A 21,364-nucleotide genomic window follows, 5' to 3' on the forward strand; every position below is an offset into this window, starting at 1 on the left:
TTAAAATATTTATTAGTAAAACAATATTTTGTAAAACAAAAAAAGTGATTATTTAAAATTAGGCGTTGTCTAAACTAACTACAATTTATAATTATACTTCTTCATTCAGTGGATTTAATAAATAAATTACATAATTCCAACAATGAATAAAATGTTTATTTATTTTTTAAGGTTTTATCATGCAGACAAATACTCTAAATGGTAAATAAAACCGAACCATTCATTGTCAATCTGTATTGTGGCAGATAACTAAAGGAGTATGGATCAGAAGACTGATGTGAAACAAATGTTCCCCCAAGGACTTTTCAAAGTGCATTTATCAGAGCAGGACCTTCTCAATTGACAAACGCTGCCCCATAGGAATTGAGGTCAGAGGTCAACACAAGTTCACAGAGGAGTGTAAAGGCTCAGATGTGTGGTTAATCATTACAAAAGTAAGTAATTGTGAATATGTGTCAGAGCATTTGCCATTTATTTAAAATAATAATAATAATAATAATAATAATAATAATAATAATAATGATAACAATAACAAGCATTCTTCTCAAGAAAAACCCCTTTAAAAGGCGTTAGTTTTAAGAGCTCTACAGTAGTTTGTTTGCATTATAATATCAGACCATCTATCAGTCAATAAGTGCCATCTACAAGTTTTAGGACTTCCCTAAGAGTCCCAGTACATTTTGAGGTGACAGTATTTATTGGTGCTTACCTGGCCCGCCCGACGATTACACTCTGTGCCCACGGCTGCATGATCTCCAGAAAAGAGCCGTGGTCAAAGAACCCACTCACCCACGCACCCTTAGTGTCTGTATGGAAGGAGAGAGCCTGTTAGAGCTACATTAGCATCCTATCTTCCTCAGAGATATGTTGAGTTTAACCGAGTGGAAGCACAGGCTTGCTCCAGGAAGAGGTTAACATTCAAATACACTGAGACAAAGATTCTTCTCCCTGCCACCTGCTCTCGATATCTCCCCACCTCACTGTGACAATTACAGTGATGTGTAATCTGTCTCGCCAATAAAAAACACTCCATATATCCCAGAGTATCTTATCTCTGAGTGGAGAGACCTAGTCCTGTGCCTCAAACATAAACCCTCAGACCACAGTCATCTGGACACTTCCTCCATCTAACACCACATCGCTTAGCACTTTTGACAGCATAATGTCACTGACACAGAAAAAGTCCCTTGTTTATTTGGGCACTTACAATGGAAGTACATCTAAGAGGGTCTACATTAAAAATCTTTCCACAGATGCGGTCAACAGAGCTAAACGTAATGAAGTGTAGGGTTGCAGCATCTACTCACTCTGACTGGGACGTCCTGCTAACATCCAGCGTGGGTCGTAAGGTGCCTTCGTAGGAACAAACTCCACTGGCCGATCGATGGGATCTTTAGCACTGAGCATCGGCACAGGACTCGACTTATTCTGAAAGAGAACAGCAGTGTTAGACTCGAAAGGAGATTCTCTGGGTTTCATGTCACAGTGTCTTCTGCATACCTTTGGCATGTAAGACAGCCAGATCAGTAATGTAAACACTCCCTCAAAATCATCGCACACAGTGGTGTGTGTGACTCCATTATTGTGCATGATCTGTACTCCACCCAGCTGGTTATTGGAGGTGTACACCTCACGACCCAGAACCTGTGGAGAAAGACAAAAGCAGTGAATGAAGAAGTTTTGCTCAAGTCTGCAACACTGGCAACATGCTTTTTGCTTGGCATTCACTTGTCTCCACTTATTATTCACTTAATCAGTAAGATATTCATCATTCTCTACCTCACATTGACACACTGAGTGTCACTACCTGTTGGCACATTCGCCTCTTGCACATTCCTGTATACTCCTATATACAGTATACTTTCATGCACATTATGTTCTATTCTATATTTGATTCTACAGTATACATATACATATATGTATATATATATTTTTTCTTATATTTTTACTGTTTACTTATTTCATTATTTGATACCTAAATTTATGTATATTTTAATATCTGCTGTATTCTAATAATAATTGCATTGTCCATGGAGCGGACCTGACTCACATTTCACTGCTGGTTATATATGCTCTATATAATCGTGTGTGTGATGAAAACAAATCTTATCTTGAACGAGAGTGAGTATTTCTGAAGAAGAACTAGTTGCTGGATCACGTAAAGTATGTTTGTGAGACACATTACATTGAATAAGATACTGAGCAGTTTTAAGGCAGATGGTGAGAGGATATCCTCAAGAACTTTATTTTATGCATTGGTCTGTGAAATGGTTAGTACTTCAGTTAAAGCCATGAAATACTCTTGGAGAAGTTTCTTCGCCAAGTGTTCTTTGCTCAAGGGTAAACATTAGTTCAAAGTAGGTTACTATTCTGGTAAGTGAGAGAAGAAATTAACCTGAAATGCTATCAAAGGCCAATAGCAATTTGGAAGTGATTAAACAGCAAAATTAACTACAAAACATCTTTGCTCCGGTCAAAGTTGGTTTGAAATTAAAGTGTTCCTGTAGCTCAATTGGTAGAGCACTGTGCTATCAAGAACAAGGTTGGGGGTTCAAATCCCCAGGATTCCCCAGGATTTCTTAATTGTTGTCTGTTGTCTTCATGGAGACTGATATGCCATGATGAGAATTAGCAATCACTTTGTTGCACACCAGTCTAATATTGTGGAACCGTTGATTTTATATTAGCTCCTGCCCATAAACATCAAATTAAAAATTAATAAAAAGAACTGTGGTTGGTCATTTTACATGTTGGTCAGACATGTCCCACTAGCCTTTTCATATTACTGCTATTGAACTCCTGAATAGATTCAGGAGTCAAGCTACAGCACCACACCTCGGGTCAATCAAGCATTGCAATGATGCTAATAAGTTCTAAGAACTTTGACTTTGACTCTTTATGACTGTGCGAACAATTCCCTTAACGTATAATTGATGGTGCCACCTTGACAAGAGATTGTAATGAGTTGGGCGATTCTTGGCCAGAATAAGCTGCAACGTAGACCAGACTTTATGTTGATCAGTGTGATGTCACTAACTCTTCTTGCTTCTTGCTTGAGGAAACACAAAACTAGGAAGCATGGTGTGTGTATTGTGTGTTATGGCAGTGTCAGTGATATGGAGGTCCTGGGGCTGTGTGGATCAATACTGTCACACAGGCAGTAAGCCCAGTGTTGGAGGGTGAGGAAAGTCTGTTCTTCACTCAATGCTGTCAATGACCCGGGAAGAACCCGGGTGTCACTGAGTGGCGGAAAGCTATGGGGTTTTTATGCCTCTGGGACAACATCAAAACTCTGATTTTGTCTCCCTTTATCTATTCATACACTGATTAGTCGTTAGTCATTTTGAAAATGAATGTGAAGTTGCTAGTTGCATAAATTCCCAAAATGCTAAAACTAAACTGCTAGTTTGAAAGCTCCTTTGGACAGCATCTACAGTATATCTCCGCTTATGGTCTCATATATCTGGAGTGCAAGAGGTCTGGTTTTGGGAATCTACAATCTAGTTTTGAATTTTGGGAATCAAGTTTTGGTCAGGGCATTGACTCCAACGCCAGACAGCATTAATGTGTCTGGTATGTACTTTCTTTTGTTCAAGTGGATAATTTAAAACTGAACTCTTCCATACCTTCCACAGTGATAGAATCACAAAGGTTTGACCAACCACGGAAAGGTAACTCTAAATAAGACTTTTTAGTAACAGTTAAGACGCCCTTGCAGACATGATATGGTACATGATATGGGTGTCCCTCCCCGGTCTCAGCCCCAGGCATCAGCCTGCAAATTTCTATGCAAATAACAACTTCACGCTTCTCATTCTATTATTCCTGCAGGAGCTGCAGCATGATGACGGGAGAGAGAGAGAGAGAGAGACACGGGGGGATGGCAATCAATGAGAGGTGAATTATAAACCTAGAGAAACACATTTGTTTTTCCATCATGGCAAGTGACTTCTATTGTCTCTATACTGAGATATCAGTTTTTATACGGTCCCTCGGTTTGTAAAAAAAATTAATTCTGTTCCCAATAAAGCACATGGGGTACTTTTGTTTCCTTTTTTAAGCCTAAAATCAGTAGACCCCCTTGGCATGTACACATTTTTAGTTATACTTTATTTTATAGTACATGTACTTACAATGTACTTACCCAAGAAAGTACTGGTTAGTATAATATAACTAGGGTTAAGTATAGGTTTAGGTATAGTACGTAGTTATAACTCAGTTATTTCTACTGTATAAGTACATAATGTACACGCGGAACAAGACTGTAAAAAGTGCTACCAAATTGTCTCCTTTTGTGTTTTATGAAATAAAGCTATATGGGTTTGGAATGACATGAGGGATGAATAAATGATGAGAGAATTTAAATTTTTGGGTGGACTGTTCCCTTAACACGTGCTTGAATGCACAGCCAACCACATCCAATCACTGTCACCAGTAAAATAAGAAACTGTCTGATTCATAAAAGTCATATTGTAACGCAGTTGCGGTAATTGCATGAATTAGGGATTCATTTACTTGGGTCATAGTTGAGTGCACACAAGGCTTTTGGAGTTCACGCTTACCTGTCACAATTCCTCTCTCTGCCCAATCAAATTAATTAATGCAATTAAAAGAGAGCCCAATTAAAATGCCCTTATCAGCAGAGTGAATAGGCAATTTATGTGCAAATGCCATCTTTCATAGAAGCAACTAAACAACAGAGAAGACCTCTGAAAATATACAAAGCATACTTACTACTTGAATTATAAAAATGCTTTGAGGAGGCACAGTTGGCATGTAGTGGATTCTAGATCTAAACCAGAAAACACATGCAGTGGTGCAGCTGACCTTATTGAGAGCTCCAGCTCCAGTCAGGATGATGTGAGAGTTCTCCACCTGTATGGTTCTTTGGCCCAGTCTCACCAGATATGCTCCAATTCCAATGGCCCTGCAAGTCACCTGAGCACCACCAAACACACAGATGCTCAAAACACTATGACATAGACACTTCTGTATAAAAGATATATATATATATAGATATATATATATATATATATATATATATATATATATATATATATATATTTTTTTTTTTTTTTTTATCGCAATGGTAAAGCTTTACTTAATTTATTGCTTATGAGTTCTTATGAATATACCAGAGTGGAACTCTTCGCCAAATCTTTGCCATAGTTTATAAAAAGTGTGTGTGTGTGTTCTGTCAGCGTACTAGGTTCATGGTGATGATATCCTCATATGCCAGCGAAGATTCACCTGCGATCATGCCAGAACCTCTCAAGTTCTCCACACCCAAGCCCTCCTCTTTACCAATGATATCAGTGATCTTATACCTGCAAAGACACAAATGTTCCATAAGAGGAGAATTTAGATTACAGTAGAAAAAAAATAAAAAATTAAATAAATCTCCCAGCCCAACCATTTACTGAAACTAATCTGCAAAACCCCCATGTTCTTATACCAGATATAAAAGCATTAACAATTAGTAGTCGACCGATATTTGGCATTTTTTTCAAATAACGGCATCGGCCCATAAGTTTCTCTGCTTGGCCAATGTGTTAGAGGTGGGACTTTTATTTTGAGGCACTGAGAACGGCAGAGTCAGAGCACACAGTACTCACACTCTCCCTCTTGTTTACTGTAGTTGTTAACAGCTCCGTCTAATACGGATAGATTGCTTTTATATTATTAGTAATAGAAAGGCAAACATTATAATACTTTCTTGTTTGCCATCAGCATTAAGCAAATACGCATTATATAATTTAAAAAAATCCTTGAATGAATAATGAAGATTTAAATTCACAAACCTTACAAACTTAGTTGAATCCAGCTGTGAGATTTTGTGAAGTGTGCATTTTTATCCGGCATGATCGTGTGTTCTCTGTGTGATGGTCAGTCAATTGAATGCTTTAAACTTTAAACTCGTGATTTCAAATTATTCTGTGCTTTATGCATTTGCCCACTGTAGGGCTGTCACTTTTGTGAAAAAAGCATTTTCGATTTTTAAGACATAAGTGTGCACTGAATCGATTGTAAAATCGATTTTCCATGTCAAAAAAAAGCCAAATAACAGATGAATGTAAAGAGAGCGTTGGAAACACACAAGTCAGCAATATTTATTATTTATTGGCATTAGAGCTGTAATCAGGCCTTAAAAGTTAGGCCTGACAGGTTTCGGCCCGAGCCCGACGAGTACATTTTGATTGACATCTTTTTAAAAGCCCAAACCCGTTTACAGCCTGACATTCAAATATGCGCATACACACACAGCTCTTTTGCCTTTTGTCAAGAATGAGTCATTTATACATGTTTTAGCATAATTTATTCATAACTAATGTAGACTAGGCCACTTGGAAGTTGGAATCAAGAAATAAAATAAGTCCTCTGTGACATCGTAACATATCAGCACTCTAAATAGGCTCATTTAGCCTATAAAAAGACCAACGCACCAATAAAACGAGTCTTTTTTAACAAATTAAATTAAGATAAATTTTAATTTAAAATTCCTGTGATCACTGATGGTGCGTCATTATTCACTCATTATTCTCATTATAAACACGGTCAAAACTTTTCCAAACCTCAGACTTTGCTTTAGTTGCTGGTGCAACCAAAACATATTCGCCAGAGGCAAGCCTCCGGTTACACCTACTCGGCATCCATTTTCGCATCTTTCTCACGCTAATCGAAACACATCACGACCGCTCATTTACCTCGCAAACCGGAGCGCAAGCACGAGCCTGGCCGAGCCCGCGTAAGATTATATAAATAAAGCCCGAACCCGACCAAACCCAAGATCTTCAGCTCTAATTGGAATAAGTTTCGTGCAGAGTAACAAAAAGCAACAGGAGTGCAACATTCTCGAAAAAATATATAAACAGAGGGGACTGCTGCCATAACATAAATGAAAAACATCACTGCAGGCTTCAACCCAGCTGCATTTATGATTTAGGAATTCAAAGCAATTAGGCTGCGCAAGGTGGGAGTATTACTGCCAATCTTTCACCACAAAAGCCGGTCGCTGTCAGCTGGCAATGCTTGCTCCTTTTCATAACTCAGCATCTCCTGTAAGTGGTCGCTTTCTACGTCACTGGGTCTTATAGGCGCATATTTGCTGGTATTGTCTGTCTAGCTTTCGCAACGCATACTGAACTTTTGGAATTCTTTATTTTCTTTTTCTGCTTGTTTGTGAGTTTTTAATTGTTTAATTATTTTAAAAAAATTAATAGTGTACATATTTGGTTAAAATCGATTCCCTATTCTCATTTTCGAAACTTTTTTTGGTTGGTCCGATCGATTGTGCAATCGATTTTCGAACGAAAAATGACAGCCCTAGCCCACTGTCATATTCATGTCATTCTCTCTGTGTGCTGTATGTAAAATGAGTGTTACCCTTGCTTTATTTGAAAAATATGATTCCCAATGTGCACAAACCTCCCAAAATACTGAGTGCCCTGTTGGTTACAGTGTTTACTTCCTTTTAAATTATATTTTATGAAACATTTATTTATTTGTAAAAAATATTGTCATCTAAAGTATGTTTATTTTACACAATTTTATTTTTAATCTGTTCTCAAATTATTTTATATTTCTTAAATATTGCTACTACTAATAATGCAAAATTTATCGGCCCTCCTGTTTTCCCAAGATATCGGCATCGGCTGTCAAAAAAACAGTATCGGTCGACCACTATTAACAAGCCCCATTAAGGAGGAAGTCAGACCTATTTACAAACAACAGAAGAATTGAATATTTTTTTCAATTTGCCTATAACGACTGATTCTTTCAAAAGATAATAAGAGACAGAAAGATAATGAGGTGGTAACTTGGTCATGTAAAACTATTTTTGTGAAGAAAACCTTTTTGTGCTGAGAAATTACAATAGTTTTAGTGAAAAAGGGAAAATAAAATAAGAATAACATTTATCAATGACCCCCTACCAGCTTACTAATTTTTAAATCTGAGTGTGGGATGATAAGTAACTCACCTGGATTCACCCTCATCTTCCACATGTTCGCAGTGGACTGAGTTCAGAGCAGACACCTTCTTATAGTCTTGAGGTGTGAGGTACAGGTACTTAAAGCCCTACCAATCAGCAGGAAAACACAGTGATAATGACACTCATCTTGAAGAATAACACTAGATCAATGATCACTGATCCCTTCCCCTGGAGCCCCTCCAAACCTTGTACGGGTCTGCTGGATCCTGCCAGGCCACGTGGAACATGTGCCTGATCTCCTCAGCCAGTCCAATCCGGGCTCCACTGTTGGCAGCGATATAGAGTCGAGGAATGCCACTTTCCCGTGCCATCTCTGAAGACTGCTGGAACAACACATCCTCCTGCGGCCCGAAGGAGCCAATCTTATGTGTGATGTCATTGCTGATCACAATAATCTCACGGCCGGCCGGGTACTCAGGGGTTCGGAGAGTCATCCGCCATGCTACCATGCCAATCTAGAGAATCATGGAATCATGAGTTAAGCTGTTTTTTTTGTCCATTCACAATAAAGGTTGATGCCTAAATAAATGCTTGGGGGTATCCTCACAAATATGAGAAGGAAAGGGGCCCACTACAGTCTACAAAGTTACTGCATGTGATCATTTGCTGAAAATGAGCAAGAAAATGCCACAAATTAAGCTTGAGGTACATACTGTATTTTCCGGACTATAAGTCACACTTTTTCTTATAGTTTGGGTGGTCCTGCGACTTATAGTCAAGTGCGACTTATTTATCAAAATTAATTTGACATGAACCAAGAGAAATGAACTAAGAGAGATGAACCAATATAAAACATTACCGTCTCCAGCCACCAGAGGGTGCTCTATGCTGCTCAGTGCTCCTGTAGTCTACAATGAGCAGCATAGAGCGCCCTCTCGCGGCTGGAGACAGTAATGTTTTCTCTTGGTTCTTGGTTCTAAATAAATGCGAATTATAGCCCAGTGCGACTTATATATATATTTTTTCCTCATCATGACGTATTTTTGGACTGGTGCGACTTACACTTAGGTGCGACTTATAGTCAGAAAAATACGGTAGTTTACCCCTTTAAGTCTAGTTACTTTAGTTACATTATTGCTATAGAACTTTATACAATATAAATTGTTTCAAAGAGCTTTACAGTGGTAAACAAGAAAATAATGATAAATTCTACCGTAAAGCCAATATAAAAAGACATTAGTAAACAGCCAATGTTCAGCTGAAATCAGTTCACTGTTGATTCCGTCGGGTTCAGTTTTGAACAAGGAATACATTTTAACAAAACAGAAGTTTTAGTCATCATTACCATGGTGCAATCTCACCTCATTTCCTCCAGGTAGGCGGTTCATCTGCACCAGCTGACCCTGAGAATCCAGAACCAGCTCTGTGAAGGTGAGCAATTCCGATGGAAGAGGACACTTTGGTAAGGTGGCGTGTGCATCCATGGACTGCCATAGTTTCCTTAGAGCCTAGAGGGAAACTGACACCTTAACAAACTAATCACAAATGAGAAATGTTTCTCTTCATAGATTTAGTGTTTTTATTTAAAATATATACAAAATAAACAGAAATAAAGTCTTCAAAATGTAATTACAAGTGGGATGGATAAACCAACAACTGATCACTAAGGCTGTATTTGATCAGAAATACAGTAATATTGTGCAAAAGAACATAGAACATATAAATATATCTTCTGCTAGGGGTGCGCCGATCACGATCAGCCGATTGTTAATACGCATCTTGTCAGTAAAGCCGGTTCTCTAATCAGTGGTAAAATCCATCAGGTGCGTGATTTCACATAGAGCAGTTGTTACTACACAGAGCCGTTGTTAACAGAGAAGATGCGCAAATAAACGCTGAAATTGAACGTGGATTTGCGCAGCTTCTCAGTTAACAATAGCTTTACTGACGAGATGCGCATTAACGATAGGCCAATCATGATCGTCGCTCACCCCTATCTTCTGCAACATTAAAAATGTCTTTATTGTCACTTTTGCTCAATGTAACACATCCTTGCTGAATAAAAGTATTCCTTTCTTAAAAAAATCTTACGGACCTTAAACATTTGAGTGGTAAATATATATTGCCATTATAAGACTCTTTAGAGATACCTGACGGAACATCTCTGGAAAGTCGTACACATAGGTGGTCCCGAGGCTCTGGGCCTGGAAGCGTTTGGACTGCAGCAGGTCTTTAGTGACATAGGGTGTGTTAATGAGCATGCCATGAAGAGGACCCTGCTTATCTCCGTATGCCTGGAACATGATCTGATGACAGAGCGATAGAGGACAAAAGAGAGTCAGCCAGTCCCAGTTAAAGGTAGGAAAATGTAAATAACCATAAATAAATCTATAATTTTCCCCAAATATAGACAAACAGATAACAGCTGGCCAATGATATGCGGACACTCACAATGACATTTGCAAACACTTAAAAAACTATAATTCTAAATAAATCTAAATAATTTCTATTTAACTTAATGAAAAAGCATTTTTAGTTTGATACTGAAAAAGTCAGCACTTCACTGACAAATGAAACTAGATGACAAATCACTGAAAACCAACATCTGAAAGAATGAAACTGCTTAGTGCAATGACAAATTGAATGGTACCATTTATATGTTTGGACACACATGGCTTGATTTATTTTTCCTATGATAAATATGACGATGGCATAGTACTGTTGTTCAGTTTTAGCTGTCTGAGTTTATATATGTGTTTGTGTTAATAAGAGACACGTGAGCCCCACCTGTCGGTCTTTGTGCCCCACCTGTCCTGTATGGGAGTCTGTGACCTCCTTGTACAGGCTGATGTCCAGGTAGTAGCCACTCTCATTGGTCAGGAAGAGGCGGATGGGGATCTGTTTGCCAGTGGGTGTCAATCGGATGTTGATTTTGAGCTCAGCTTGTAGCACGCGGAGCTTCCACAGACGACTGCCGTAGCGCATGACCATGGAGCGCACTGATTCCTCAATCTAATGAGAACACAAGAGCTCAAAACGCATGCAGATGTGAACCTTCCTAAAACAAATATCCTTTGAAATGCATTAAAACCTTAGAAGGGTCCATGATGACAGTTGGGACGAAATTGAGGAAGATGTGATTGCAGTCGGTGCGCACTGTGGTGTTGTTGAAGGCCACTTCCAGCTCATCCATGGCCTCCAGCAGCAAACGTTCTGCCTCGTTGTGCAGGTACTCAAACGACGCTTCCTACACAACAGGGAACCATAGAGTGTCATACATGCAACAGAGTTTATTGATGCAAATACAGATCACAGAGATGCTCCTACCTTGGTGACCAAGTCCGAGTGGCGGATGATGGCCCGCACAAAGAAGCGGTAATCAGTGACCTCGATGCCCACTTCCACACGGGCAGCTCCCAAATACAGGTGCATCTTATGATTGGCACAAGGGATGGCCGTCAATGCAAAATTACGCATGCGGTTGAGCTCCAGCTGGAAAGCCAAAGCAGGTTCCAAGTGCCTGTAGATACGGTCTTCCTCAAACTGAAAAAAAAAAAAAAGATTGGCAAAACTTTTTTTTCTGACAAAATGACAGTCTGCCCAAAAAAACTAGTAATTTCACAAAAAAACTAAAAGTAAAAAAAAAAAATGCACAACATTTAAAAAATATGGAACTTTAAAAAAGTCGTGGATTATTATTTTTCTATCTTGTTTTCCTGGGATCAAAAGGAAAACAGTTTGAATTAAAAAAATAAAAAAATAAATAAATAAATCACTTGATCTCATTAACTAAAGGTTTTCACAAACAAATCACAATTCATCAATATATTTCGTACTACATTTTATAATTTAATAATAAAAAAAATAGACTAAGAGTGACAAAGACTGTAAAGGAAAGGTAGAGGTTGGGAAAGTTTTAATGTCATAATATTTTTGTGATAAACTCCACTCTTCATATATGTATAATCCACAAAAAAAAAAATATTAGTGAATGAGAACATTATCTTTCACAATACCATTTAAAGCTGTTTGTATGGCAGAAATGCTAAATATAACAAAGATTAAATTAAACAAAAACTTTCCTCCCCAGATAAATTAGTTAGCTTAGTTTCAGTATTGGTGGTTTCAAAATTGGTATTGAGAATTCTAATTTTGTTATCATAGCAAAAATGTACTGATACATCACTATAGAGGGGGAAAAAAAATACTTGTATAAGAGTTGGTAATATTGTGTAGTCCTAATTGTGTTAAATATCTGTGATTACAATATCAACCACAAATTAATGTTTTAACAAATGATTACGATTTTTGCCCAAAAAATAAATAAATAAATAAATACTGAAAAAGCTAAATTTTACTAATAGAAAAAGACTTAATAAAATAGAAAATATAAAATGGGATGAAACTGTTCATTTTAAATTTAGAGAAAGTGAGTCTACAGGAGCAGAAAGTGCCGTGAGCTATAATAGCAGTCTAGATTTAGTAAATGTAGGTAATCACAGCTGCTAATGGATGTCATCCCTCTCAAATGAGACAAATAATTAAAAAGTTCATTAAATGTAATGAGCTTTGCTGGAACCATTTTAGCAAACTATCAGGGCTGAAGGAAGCCAGAGAAACGCCATTGTTCATGATGGAGTGACTTGCACAGCAAAGACAAGAAACCGAGGAATATAACAGCTTTTTCTTTTCCTCCTCCTCATTTGCCCTCTGTATTTCCCCCTAAACATAAAGCTCCTGATGAATTTAATGAACACTTGCATTTAAAAGTGTTACAGTGCTTTGTGACTGTCACTGCTAGTCTTGTGTAAAACATAACTCACCTTGTCTCGAGCCCGGAAAGTGAAAAATTTGGGGAATTCTCTCTGTGAAATTCAGACATTAAACATTAACAGTGAAATTACATTTCATTCCGTACATGTCAACACTGGAAGACCAGACCAATATTGATACTACTACTACAGGAAAAAAAAATTTCACTACAGGACATTTACAGAACTAAAACAGGTTTTGTACTTTCCAAAGACTGAACAGTCTTATAATTAAGTCTGTAACTTAATTAAGAGACCATTTATAATGGCTCTGTTCCAAAACCTGGGAGTCAATATGTTCATAAAATAAAAAAATAAAAATACACATATACACACATTTTATATTATTACATTTATAGAATTATAAACTTATATTCAATTATCTAAAACAAATAAGACTGACTAACAAAGCCACTTTTTCTCTATTCAATGACAATGAATTTCAATGATTATTTGTCCATACCCAATATTTCCATTAAGGGACTCAATCATTGATGCACAGTATGAAATTACTAGTGATTAATTTGACTGATTAATCAGCGTATAATCCAATGAATTTGTTTGCAGTTTTTAAAAATTACAGCCTTAATTTTCGTACATAAGAGTACTACTGTCATTAGTTTAGCAACATGCTAACATTCAGGACGGTGAACATGATTATGCCAATTAAAATTAATTTCATTCAATACTGAGAATGACTATATTAAAACAGTCTAATTAAAATTTTACTGTGTGCACCATGCATTTAATATTTATTTAGTATATGAGTAATCATTAGCTTTAGCAACACGTTATTGTTTCTCTCTAACTGAACCAACAGTGAGCTAAAGCCAAATTTCTCATGCACTTCAGACAACTAGTGCTACTGGTGTATCCAGCATGACCGGTGTCAAAAAAGTTTATGTAGAGTGTTTCAGTTCAGTCACTTGTGAGGCTTCAATTTGGGTAAGATTACGCCAAAGAAACAGGTTGTGGAACAGAGCCAATGTCTCAAACATTCCACAACTACTTACATGGAACCTCTGGTCCACCTCACAGTTGACCTGCTTCCTGAAATCCTGTTAATAACGGCGTCAAGAGCAAAGAGGAAAAGACACACATGCAGTGGGTGTACCAGATTCGAGATCAGTTACTAAGGATTGCAGTTATTCAAATAAACATTCAATTGATTACAGATTATTTTGTTAAAATTAGATTGAGAAGGAGTGACAGAAAGGAATCATGCTCAAATGTCATTCTGAAATCATACCTTCTGAGCGACCAGGAAGGTAAGTCTTCGGATGCCATGCTCAAACAGCAGAGACTTCTGTGGTAAAAAATGATGTGAAAGACAATTACTGAAATCACTGAAAGTTTAACATTTCTTTTGGAGGTTGGGAATTTTTCTTCCTCTTCTGTAGCATTAACTTGCGGTGTGCCTCAGGGATCAATTCTGGGCCCGCTTTTTGTCTTCACTTTATTTGCTCCCTTTAAGCAGGATTTTTCAAAGTATAACATTACCATTTTTATGCCGATGACACACAGGTGTACCATAAATAAACATAAATAATCCATCATTTATTATACGATAAATGACAACTTGGGTCCTTTATCGATGAATTCTCATACTCATGCCAAAAATGTGGGTGTGATCTTTGATAATGGTCTTAAATTTGACAAACAAATCAACTCAGTAGCCAAGAACAGCTTTTATCATCTCAGATCCATTGCAAAATTGAAAGCGTTTTTATCACCAAGGGACTTGGGAGACTGTGATCTATGTTTTTATTTCTCCTAGGCTGAACTACTGTAACTCTAGTGTTCTAGGCCCTTAATGTCCTCAAACAGTTTGCTGCTGTCTGTCCCACGGCACGTTTAAGTTAAAAGGAGATTGTGCTTCCTCTGCTGCAGCTCCATGACTGTGGAACGATCTGCTTTACATTAGAGTTCATCTGATGTTGAGTGTTTGAAATCTTCACTGCAAACATATCTTTTCTCTCTGGCTTTTGGATCAATGTAATTTTATTAATCAGGGTGTTCTCTTGCTAGTTTATCTGTTTTATTGCATTGTGTTTTCTTTAAGTGTTTATTTCATCATTTTACGCTTTTAGATTGTACAGCACTTTGGCCAGTAGCTGCTGTTTTAAATGTGCTTTAAAAAATAAAAATGCTTTGCCTTTCCTCGCCTTAAAAACTATCAACATATAGAGAACAGAACTCTGTTTCACCTTAGAATGGGTAAACTCGCAGAACATGGCTGCCAGTCCATCGTCATCAATGTCGCTGTCCGTCTTTATGGCCACATTAAGGATATGAATTGGCTCATCTTGAATGCTCTATAGTATGACAAACAAAAACAATATAAACTAGGGACAGAAAACAATGATTTTCCAATTAATAACTTCAGTGCATCAACCAAATCTTCATTGCATCAATCAAATATTCATGTCTGATCTTATTGTCTTTATGTTTTCCTTTTTTTTGACAGTTTCAGAAGATAGAAGGTTCACCTTGTTGTCCTCCTCTCCATACAGCACAGGGTTGCCCCCCTCAGGAAAGGTTGGAGTTGATGGGGGAGAGTCAGAGAAACAGCTCAACACTTCCTTAATGTTCCTGTGATAACAGTCACATTAGACACTCAACCAGCAAATGTATGTTTTTTGGGAAAACAGAAATAACATGAAACGCAATTCTCAAAATGTCACATTACAGGTTTAAATGGTTCTCTATTTGATCAGCTCTATTTGTCACCCTTGATGTATTAATATCATTTAAGAAACTCCTAATCTTAAGAAATTAGTCTGGCTTCATACAATCAGAGTGTTTTAGACTTATTTTACAAATATTTGAATTGTTTATTTATGAGTTAAATTTTTCATGCAAATTGTGTGCAATAAGATCAGGGTCACTTAATAAGAAAATTAACAGGAATAATTTTGATTTCATGTCTGTACTAAACACCTTTCCAATTTCTGTAGACACATACTAACCTGGTGAACTCCAGGAAGGAGCGGAAGGAAACCATGGCACCCATGCGCTGACAGGGTGGGGTGAAGGAGGTGTCCAGGAGCACGTCACTAACACTGGCCATGTGGACCATGCCATAGTGGTTCAAGTTAGAGGAGAAGGACATTCTGAGAGAACAACACACCCACACAAACAAAAATATGTGTTATTAACACAGCTGCATATACCTAACTGCTCAAAAATGTGGCAGACCACCCCAGGTGAAAGATCAAATCATCACCACCACACATCGGTCTAGAACAGATGAGTGAATGGAAGCAGCACCGCCTCCTCACAAGCTAATAGCGAATACACAAGTGTAAGATCTGAATCTTATAAAAGGGGCCAGTTGTCAGGAGGCAATTAAACCAGATGTTAAAGGGAAAAATTAATAAGACTGAAACTTCACTCTATGGGTGAATTCATGCATTCACTTTCATTGAAATTCATGAGGGAAAGGTACAGGTTAGTTAAGAATATTCCAGGTTAAACATAAACTAGCTGTGGCCTGCTGTTTTCCATATCATAATTACCTTAATTAGTGGTCAACCCTCCATTTGTAAAAACAAAAGAAATGGGCTTATCATGACACATTTACAATGGTAGTCTATGGGGCACGTTGGCAAAGCAGAGGTTCTTAAACGGGGCTGTCAAAAACATATTTTTTAGTATATTACGTATATTTTTGTGTTCTTAAAGATTATTAGATATTAATGAAAATGTTTAACATCATATTTTCCTTTTCTAAGTTTTAGATTCAATAGATTTGATATTACACTTTAATTCGGCTTTCTAAAATCAGAAATAGTGAAATTAACGGATAATTTTACTGTATTGACTATGGAGCCATGCATACAATTTAACAAAATGAAATACTATATACTATATATTATATATAATATATTATAATATTATATACACACACACACACACACACACACATTATTCTTCATATTTTTTTCTTATTTTATTTCCATGCATGCTATGTGCAGTATTCCGTATTTATTATATACACGGTTAACTTCATAAAAAAGTATTTCAGTTAAAAAAATAATATACACATACATCTCTCTCTCTCTCTCTCTCTCTCTATATATATATATTGAGTGAGTAAGTGTGAAAAAAAAAAAAAGGTGAAGTGACATTCAGCCAAGTATGGTGACCCATACTCAGAATGTGTGCTCTGCATTTAACCCATCCGAAATGCACACACACAGAGCAGTGAACACACACACACACTGTGAGCACACACCCGGAGCAGTGGGCAGCCATTTATGCTTCCCTTTATATATATATAGTGTGTGTGTGTGTGTGTGTGTTTGTGTAGCGGTTTATCATTAATGCATTTTTTCAGACTTTACAAACTGAGGGACAGGAAGGAAAAATTATATCCTGTGGCAACTTTGACAAGCCATAAGTTCCGATCTGAAGTTATATTTAACCCAGAATATTCCTTAAAAAAACACCCATAATTACAAGCTCAATCAGCGCATCTACCAGAAATGTCAAAATTTCATGAGGTGACAAGTCTCCTGTTCAATGTTAGTATCGACAGCAATCTCGAACCCATTAAGACCAATTCAGTATTCACACCCAGATATCATAAAAAAACTGTATGCATAGATTGTTCTTGCTTGATTTAACCCTCTCTGTGAGTAAACCCTGTAGTCTGTCCTGCTCTACCTGTCCTCACTCTGGGCAGAGTCACTAGCGTTAGCTGTGATATCTGGAGGTTTGTAGTCCTGTAGTGGGGCAGACAGTTTCCTGGGAGGACAATCACATCACACAAACATACACAGCACATTTAATCGCCACTATTATACAGTTAATTCAAACCCAGTATGAGGTCTAAAAAATTTAACTTCACTTAACATATAACGGGAATATCTTAATTTGCATGCGCGCACACACACACACGCACACACACACGCACACACACACACACACAGATATAATTTCAGACAGAACCACACACATTTGTGTTGACAGTGGTGCAATAAGCCATGCAAATTAGTTTGTATTTACTGAGATCAACAGAATAATGCACCAATGAAGAGATGTTTTCATTAAAACACAAACTTACACATAGTATCTACAATCGTTTAATTCAAAGTATTAAGAGACACACAAAAGCTTTGATCATTTGACTTCAAATACAGATTTCATACATTGGATATGTTTGAATAATCAAATAGAATATGTATTACTACTGCATAGTACGCACTATACACTGTACTGTATGTGTTTGACCATGCCGCTCTTCTACTCTATTTCTAAATCTACATTGTGATTTAGGGAAGAAAGAATGTGTACTATACCTGTTTAGAGTGGGGATGTTCCCTCTGCAATCAAACAACATGGATTATTGATTGGTTAGTGTCAGGCATCAGTGGGAGGAGTCAGTCAGAGATCAGAAGTGTGTGGCACTTTCACATAACCGACAGATCCAATCTAATTTCAGTGCGCTTGATTTATGCGCATACTAACTTGAACCAGCAGACTGCTGCTAATGAGAAGTGGTTCAAAGACAATTGTGCCGCACTTGCACAAAGTTTAACTGAATTATACAAGTGTCTCAAATGAGTCTCAAGTGATTACTTGGATGATGTCAGGCATACTTCCATAATTTCAAAAACCCATTTCACCGCCAAATCAAAAGGAAGAAACATTAAATGCTAATTTGCTTAAAGAAAATGTTGGCTGTTTTAGGGGCTTTTAGACTTAATTATGACGAGGCAAAAAAAAATATTATGCTTCATTTTTAATGCGGAAAAAAAAAAAGGTGCACAATTCACTACAGTTCAAATGTTTAGGTTCAGTAAGATTTTAATACTTTTATTTTAGCAAGGACACCAAAATTGATGGTAAAGACTTTTCAAGTTGTAACAAAAAAGAATCTATTTCAAATAAATACTGTTATTTTTATTTTTCTGATTCATCAATTCTAGCATTGAGCATAGAGTTTTCACAAAACAGTTTTCAGCATTGATAATAATAAGTTAAAAGTTATTTGCGCACTAAATCAACTTTCAGAAGTATATAAAAAAAAAATCTTATTGACACCAAATTTCGAATGGTTGTGTTTATTGGTACCATATTGTTTATCACCAGATATTACAGATTTTATTTGTTGGTATTATTTGATATTGGTTACAACATACACCAGATGATAAGGGATATTTAATATGCATTTATTTAATTCATTTACATTTTACTAATTTTTAATAATTAGTTAAGCTAATTTAATAACACAGCCACGGTAAAAAGTCATACTTTGATCTTAATCATTTTAATTATTTTACATGATTTAAATTTTATAAACCTAAACCAAGCCACACACTTCAGAAACGACCACCCCTCCATCACATGCAACAGTTCAGCGCTTAAAATACTGCAGTAAATGCAGCTAAATTATCTTCCATGTACTTGAACACGTGCATAAGCCACACAGTTTACACAAATCACAGGCAAAGCAGCTGGAAGAGCACATGCTAGGAGCTGGGAGTATGGGGAGATCAGTCTCGTGAATCTTTTTTGTAAAATATGACAATGCACAAAAACAGAATTGCTCAGCATGCATCATAAGAGGCTAAACGGAATCAGTTCACATGCATGAATCAACAGTGAATAATAATAATAATAATAATTAAAAAAAAAAAGAAGTGCATGAAGATCAAACTGTTAGACAGTGAGTCAGAACAATCGCTTGAGCAAGTCCTATAGGGTGCATTCTTTTGCATTGTAAAAACGAGTGTCACCTGAAACAAACGGATGTGGCCAGCACAGACGAGAGACACCTTAAAGAAGAACTGTTTTTCACCCTGTGTCACTAAATAATGCTCCTATGTCATACAAACCTTCTGATCAAAGCACACAAATATATCAGTGGCTTAGATTGTGCACAGGTAGAGCATTTTAAAGATGTGAGGGGAAGTGGACTGTGGTACAGTGGAGGAGACTTTATGTCACATTCAAGCAGAGAATCCAAACACACATTTGCCTTAGGCAGGATTTTCTTTTAGAATGTTTTGACATGCTCCTCCACAGTCCCGGTGAGGGGTGGGAGAGATCGGGGAAGCAGGGTTGCGGTACCTGTTGGGGTGTGATGTGGGCAGCATGAACTGGAACTCCACGATGCAGGTGTTGTCCTTCAGCTGACGGTGCTGGACGCTGTTGAGTTCATAAGCGATGTAAGCTCTACGAACATACACCTGAGAGAAGAGAGAGAGAGGCATGTTCTGCATCATATAAAGATACAAATCAATACTTAATTACTTGGATCAACAGCATGCAACACAGCTCTCATCCAGGCCCTTGTCATTTCTAGGCTGGACTATCGCGATGCTCTTCTAGCTGGACTTCCACCATGTGCAATCAAACAACCGTGGCGCCTCATGGTCCCATCGCAGAGAGGAACAAAATCACTTTCAAGGACGTTTCCTTTCACTGTTCCTTGCCGGTGGAGTGATCTACCAGTCTCCGTCCGGACAGCCGAATCCCTCACAATCTTCAAAAAACAACTGAAAACTCATCTCTCCCGTGAGGATCTAACTGCCTCCTCATTAATAAAATAAAAAAAAGTAAATTCTATGTCTTCACTTTTCTATACTCTTGTTATCCTTTCTGTCCTAGCTTTTCCTGTTTAGAACGAGGACTAAAACCTTGTATAAGGGCACTGCTCGTGTTTAATGCCATTGTATGATAAATCGCTTGCTGCATTCCTCAGCTGTAGGTCTCTTCGGATAAAAGCGTGTGCAAAATGAATAAATGTAAAATGACAGTCTTACCTCTAGAGCAGCCATCCGGACCACTTGATTACTGTGGTAAAAGAAATTTGGCAGCACGTCGAAGATGGATGTCTCTGACAGGATCAGTTTCTAGAGAAAATCAAAAATAAAATGTATCAATAATTTGACGATACACAACATTTTTTAAATGTAGAGAGTAGATTTCTGTTGCAGTAGCGGAATCAAATAAAGCTTAAGAATACAGTTGGTAATAACATTTAGAATTTTTGTATGTCTCTTATGCATTCTTTATTAATTAAAGCTGCATTTATTTATCAGAATTACAACAGAAACAATATTATGAAATACTATTACAATTTCCTATTTTAATATATTTTAAAATGCAATTTATTCCTATGATCAAAGCTGAATTTTACTCCAGTCTCCAGCATCACATGATCCTTCATAAATCGGTCTAATATGCTGATTTTATTATTAGTAGTAACGTCTTTTATTATTATCAGTGCTTAAACCATTGAGCTGATTAATTTGTTTTCGTGTAAACAATGATATTTCTTCTCTCTTACCCAGAATTCCTTTTTTAAGGATGGACAGAATGTCCAAATGAAATGCATTTATTTGATAGTGTAACTAGTTAAATGAACCAAAAAAATAAACTGAAGAAAATATTTAATGAAATGTATCAATTTAGCCTATTTTTATTATTCACCTTACAGTTAGAAAACTCTTAAAGTACTTACACGACTTGTTCAATTTATATAATTATTATAATATTGCAATACAAGATAATTCGGTAAAGTGTAAAGTGTGTTTTGACATCTGAACTTAATTTATAAAAGTGGGTCTGGGGAAAAAAAAAAAGTGTTCTGCATTTAAGGGAATACATCATT

The 21,364-nt window shown here is 37.0% G+C and overlaps 1 protein-coding gene across 9 annotated transcripts in view; it reads right to left on the bottom strand.

Annotated features, from left to right (window-relative positions):
- Positions 1-21,364, bottom strand: part of acaca (acetyl-CoA carboxylase alpha) — a 52,760-nt gene that overhangs the window by 6,223 nt on the left and 25,173 nt on the right. The window contains exons 25-46 of one of the 9 annotated variants that reach the window (XM_052591765.1): positions 20,514-20,603; positions 19,819-19,937; positions 18,045-18,068; positions 17,410-17,490; positions 15,711-15,854; positions 15,231-15,333; positions 14,949-15,056; positions 13,991-14,047; positions 13,755-13,799; positions 12,754-12,795; positions 11,258-11,473; positions 11,022-11,177; positions 10,718-10,942; positions 10,081-10,236; positions 9,292-9,438; positions 8,176-8,445; positions 7,979-8,076; positions 5,207-5,327; positions 4,828-4,938; positions 1,501-1,644; positions 1,308-1,428; positions 710-806 (exon numbers count right to left, since the gene is read on the bottom strand). In XM_052591765.1, the coding sequence (XP_052447725.1) occupies positions 710-806; positions 1,308-1,428; positions 1,501-1,644; positions 4,828-4,938; positions 5,207-5,327; positions 7,979-8,076; positions 8,176-8,445; positions 9,292-9,438; positions 10,081-10,236; positions 10,718-10,942; positions 11,022-11,177; positions 11,258-11,473; positions 12,754-12,795; positions 13,755-13,799; positions 13,991-14,047; positions 14,949-15,056; positions 15,231-15,333; positions 15,711-15,854; positions 17,410-17,490; positions 18,045-18,068; positions 19,819-19,937; positions 20,514-20,603 (2,675 nt within the window). The remainder of the gene's footprint in view (positions 1-709; positions 807-1,307; positions 1,429-1,500; positions 1,645-4,827; positions 4,939-5,206; positions 5,328-7,978; positions 8,077-8,175; positions 8,446-9,291; positions 9,439-10,080; positions 10,237-10,717; positions 10,943-11,021; positions 11,178-11,257; positions 11,474-12,753; positions 12,796-13,754; positions 13,800-13,990; positions 14,048-14,948; positions 15,057-15,230; positions 15,334-15,710; positions 15,855-17,409; positions 17,491-18,044; positions 18,069-19,818; positions 19,938-20,513; positions 20,604-21,364) is intronic. The other 8 variants (XM_052591766.1, XM_052591770.1, XM_052591773.1 and 5 more) reach the window with 8 other exon arrangements.

This window comes from Carassius gibelio, chromosome A5, assembly GCF_023724105.1.
Source record: "Carassius gibelio isolate Cgi1373 ecotype wild population from Czech Republic chromosome A5, carGib1.2-hapl.c, whole genome shotgun sequence".
Classification (NCBI taxonomy): domain Eukaryota; kingdom Metazoa; phylum Chordata; class Actinopteri; order Cypriniformes; family Cyprinidae; genus Carassius; species Carassius gibelio.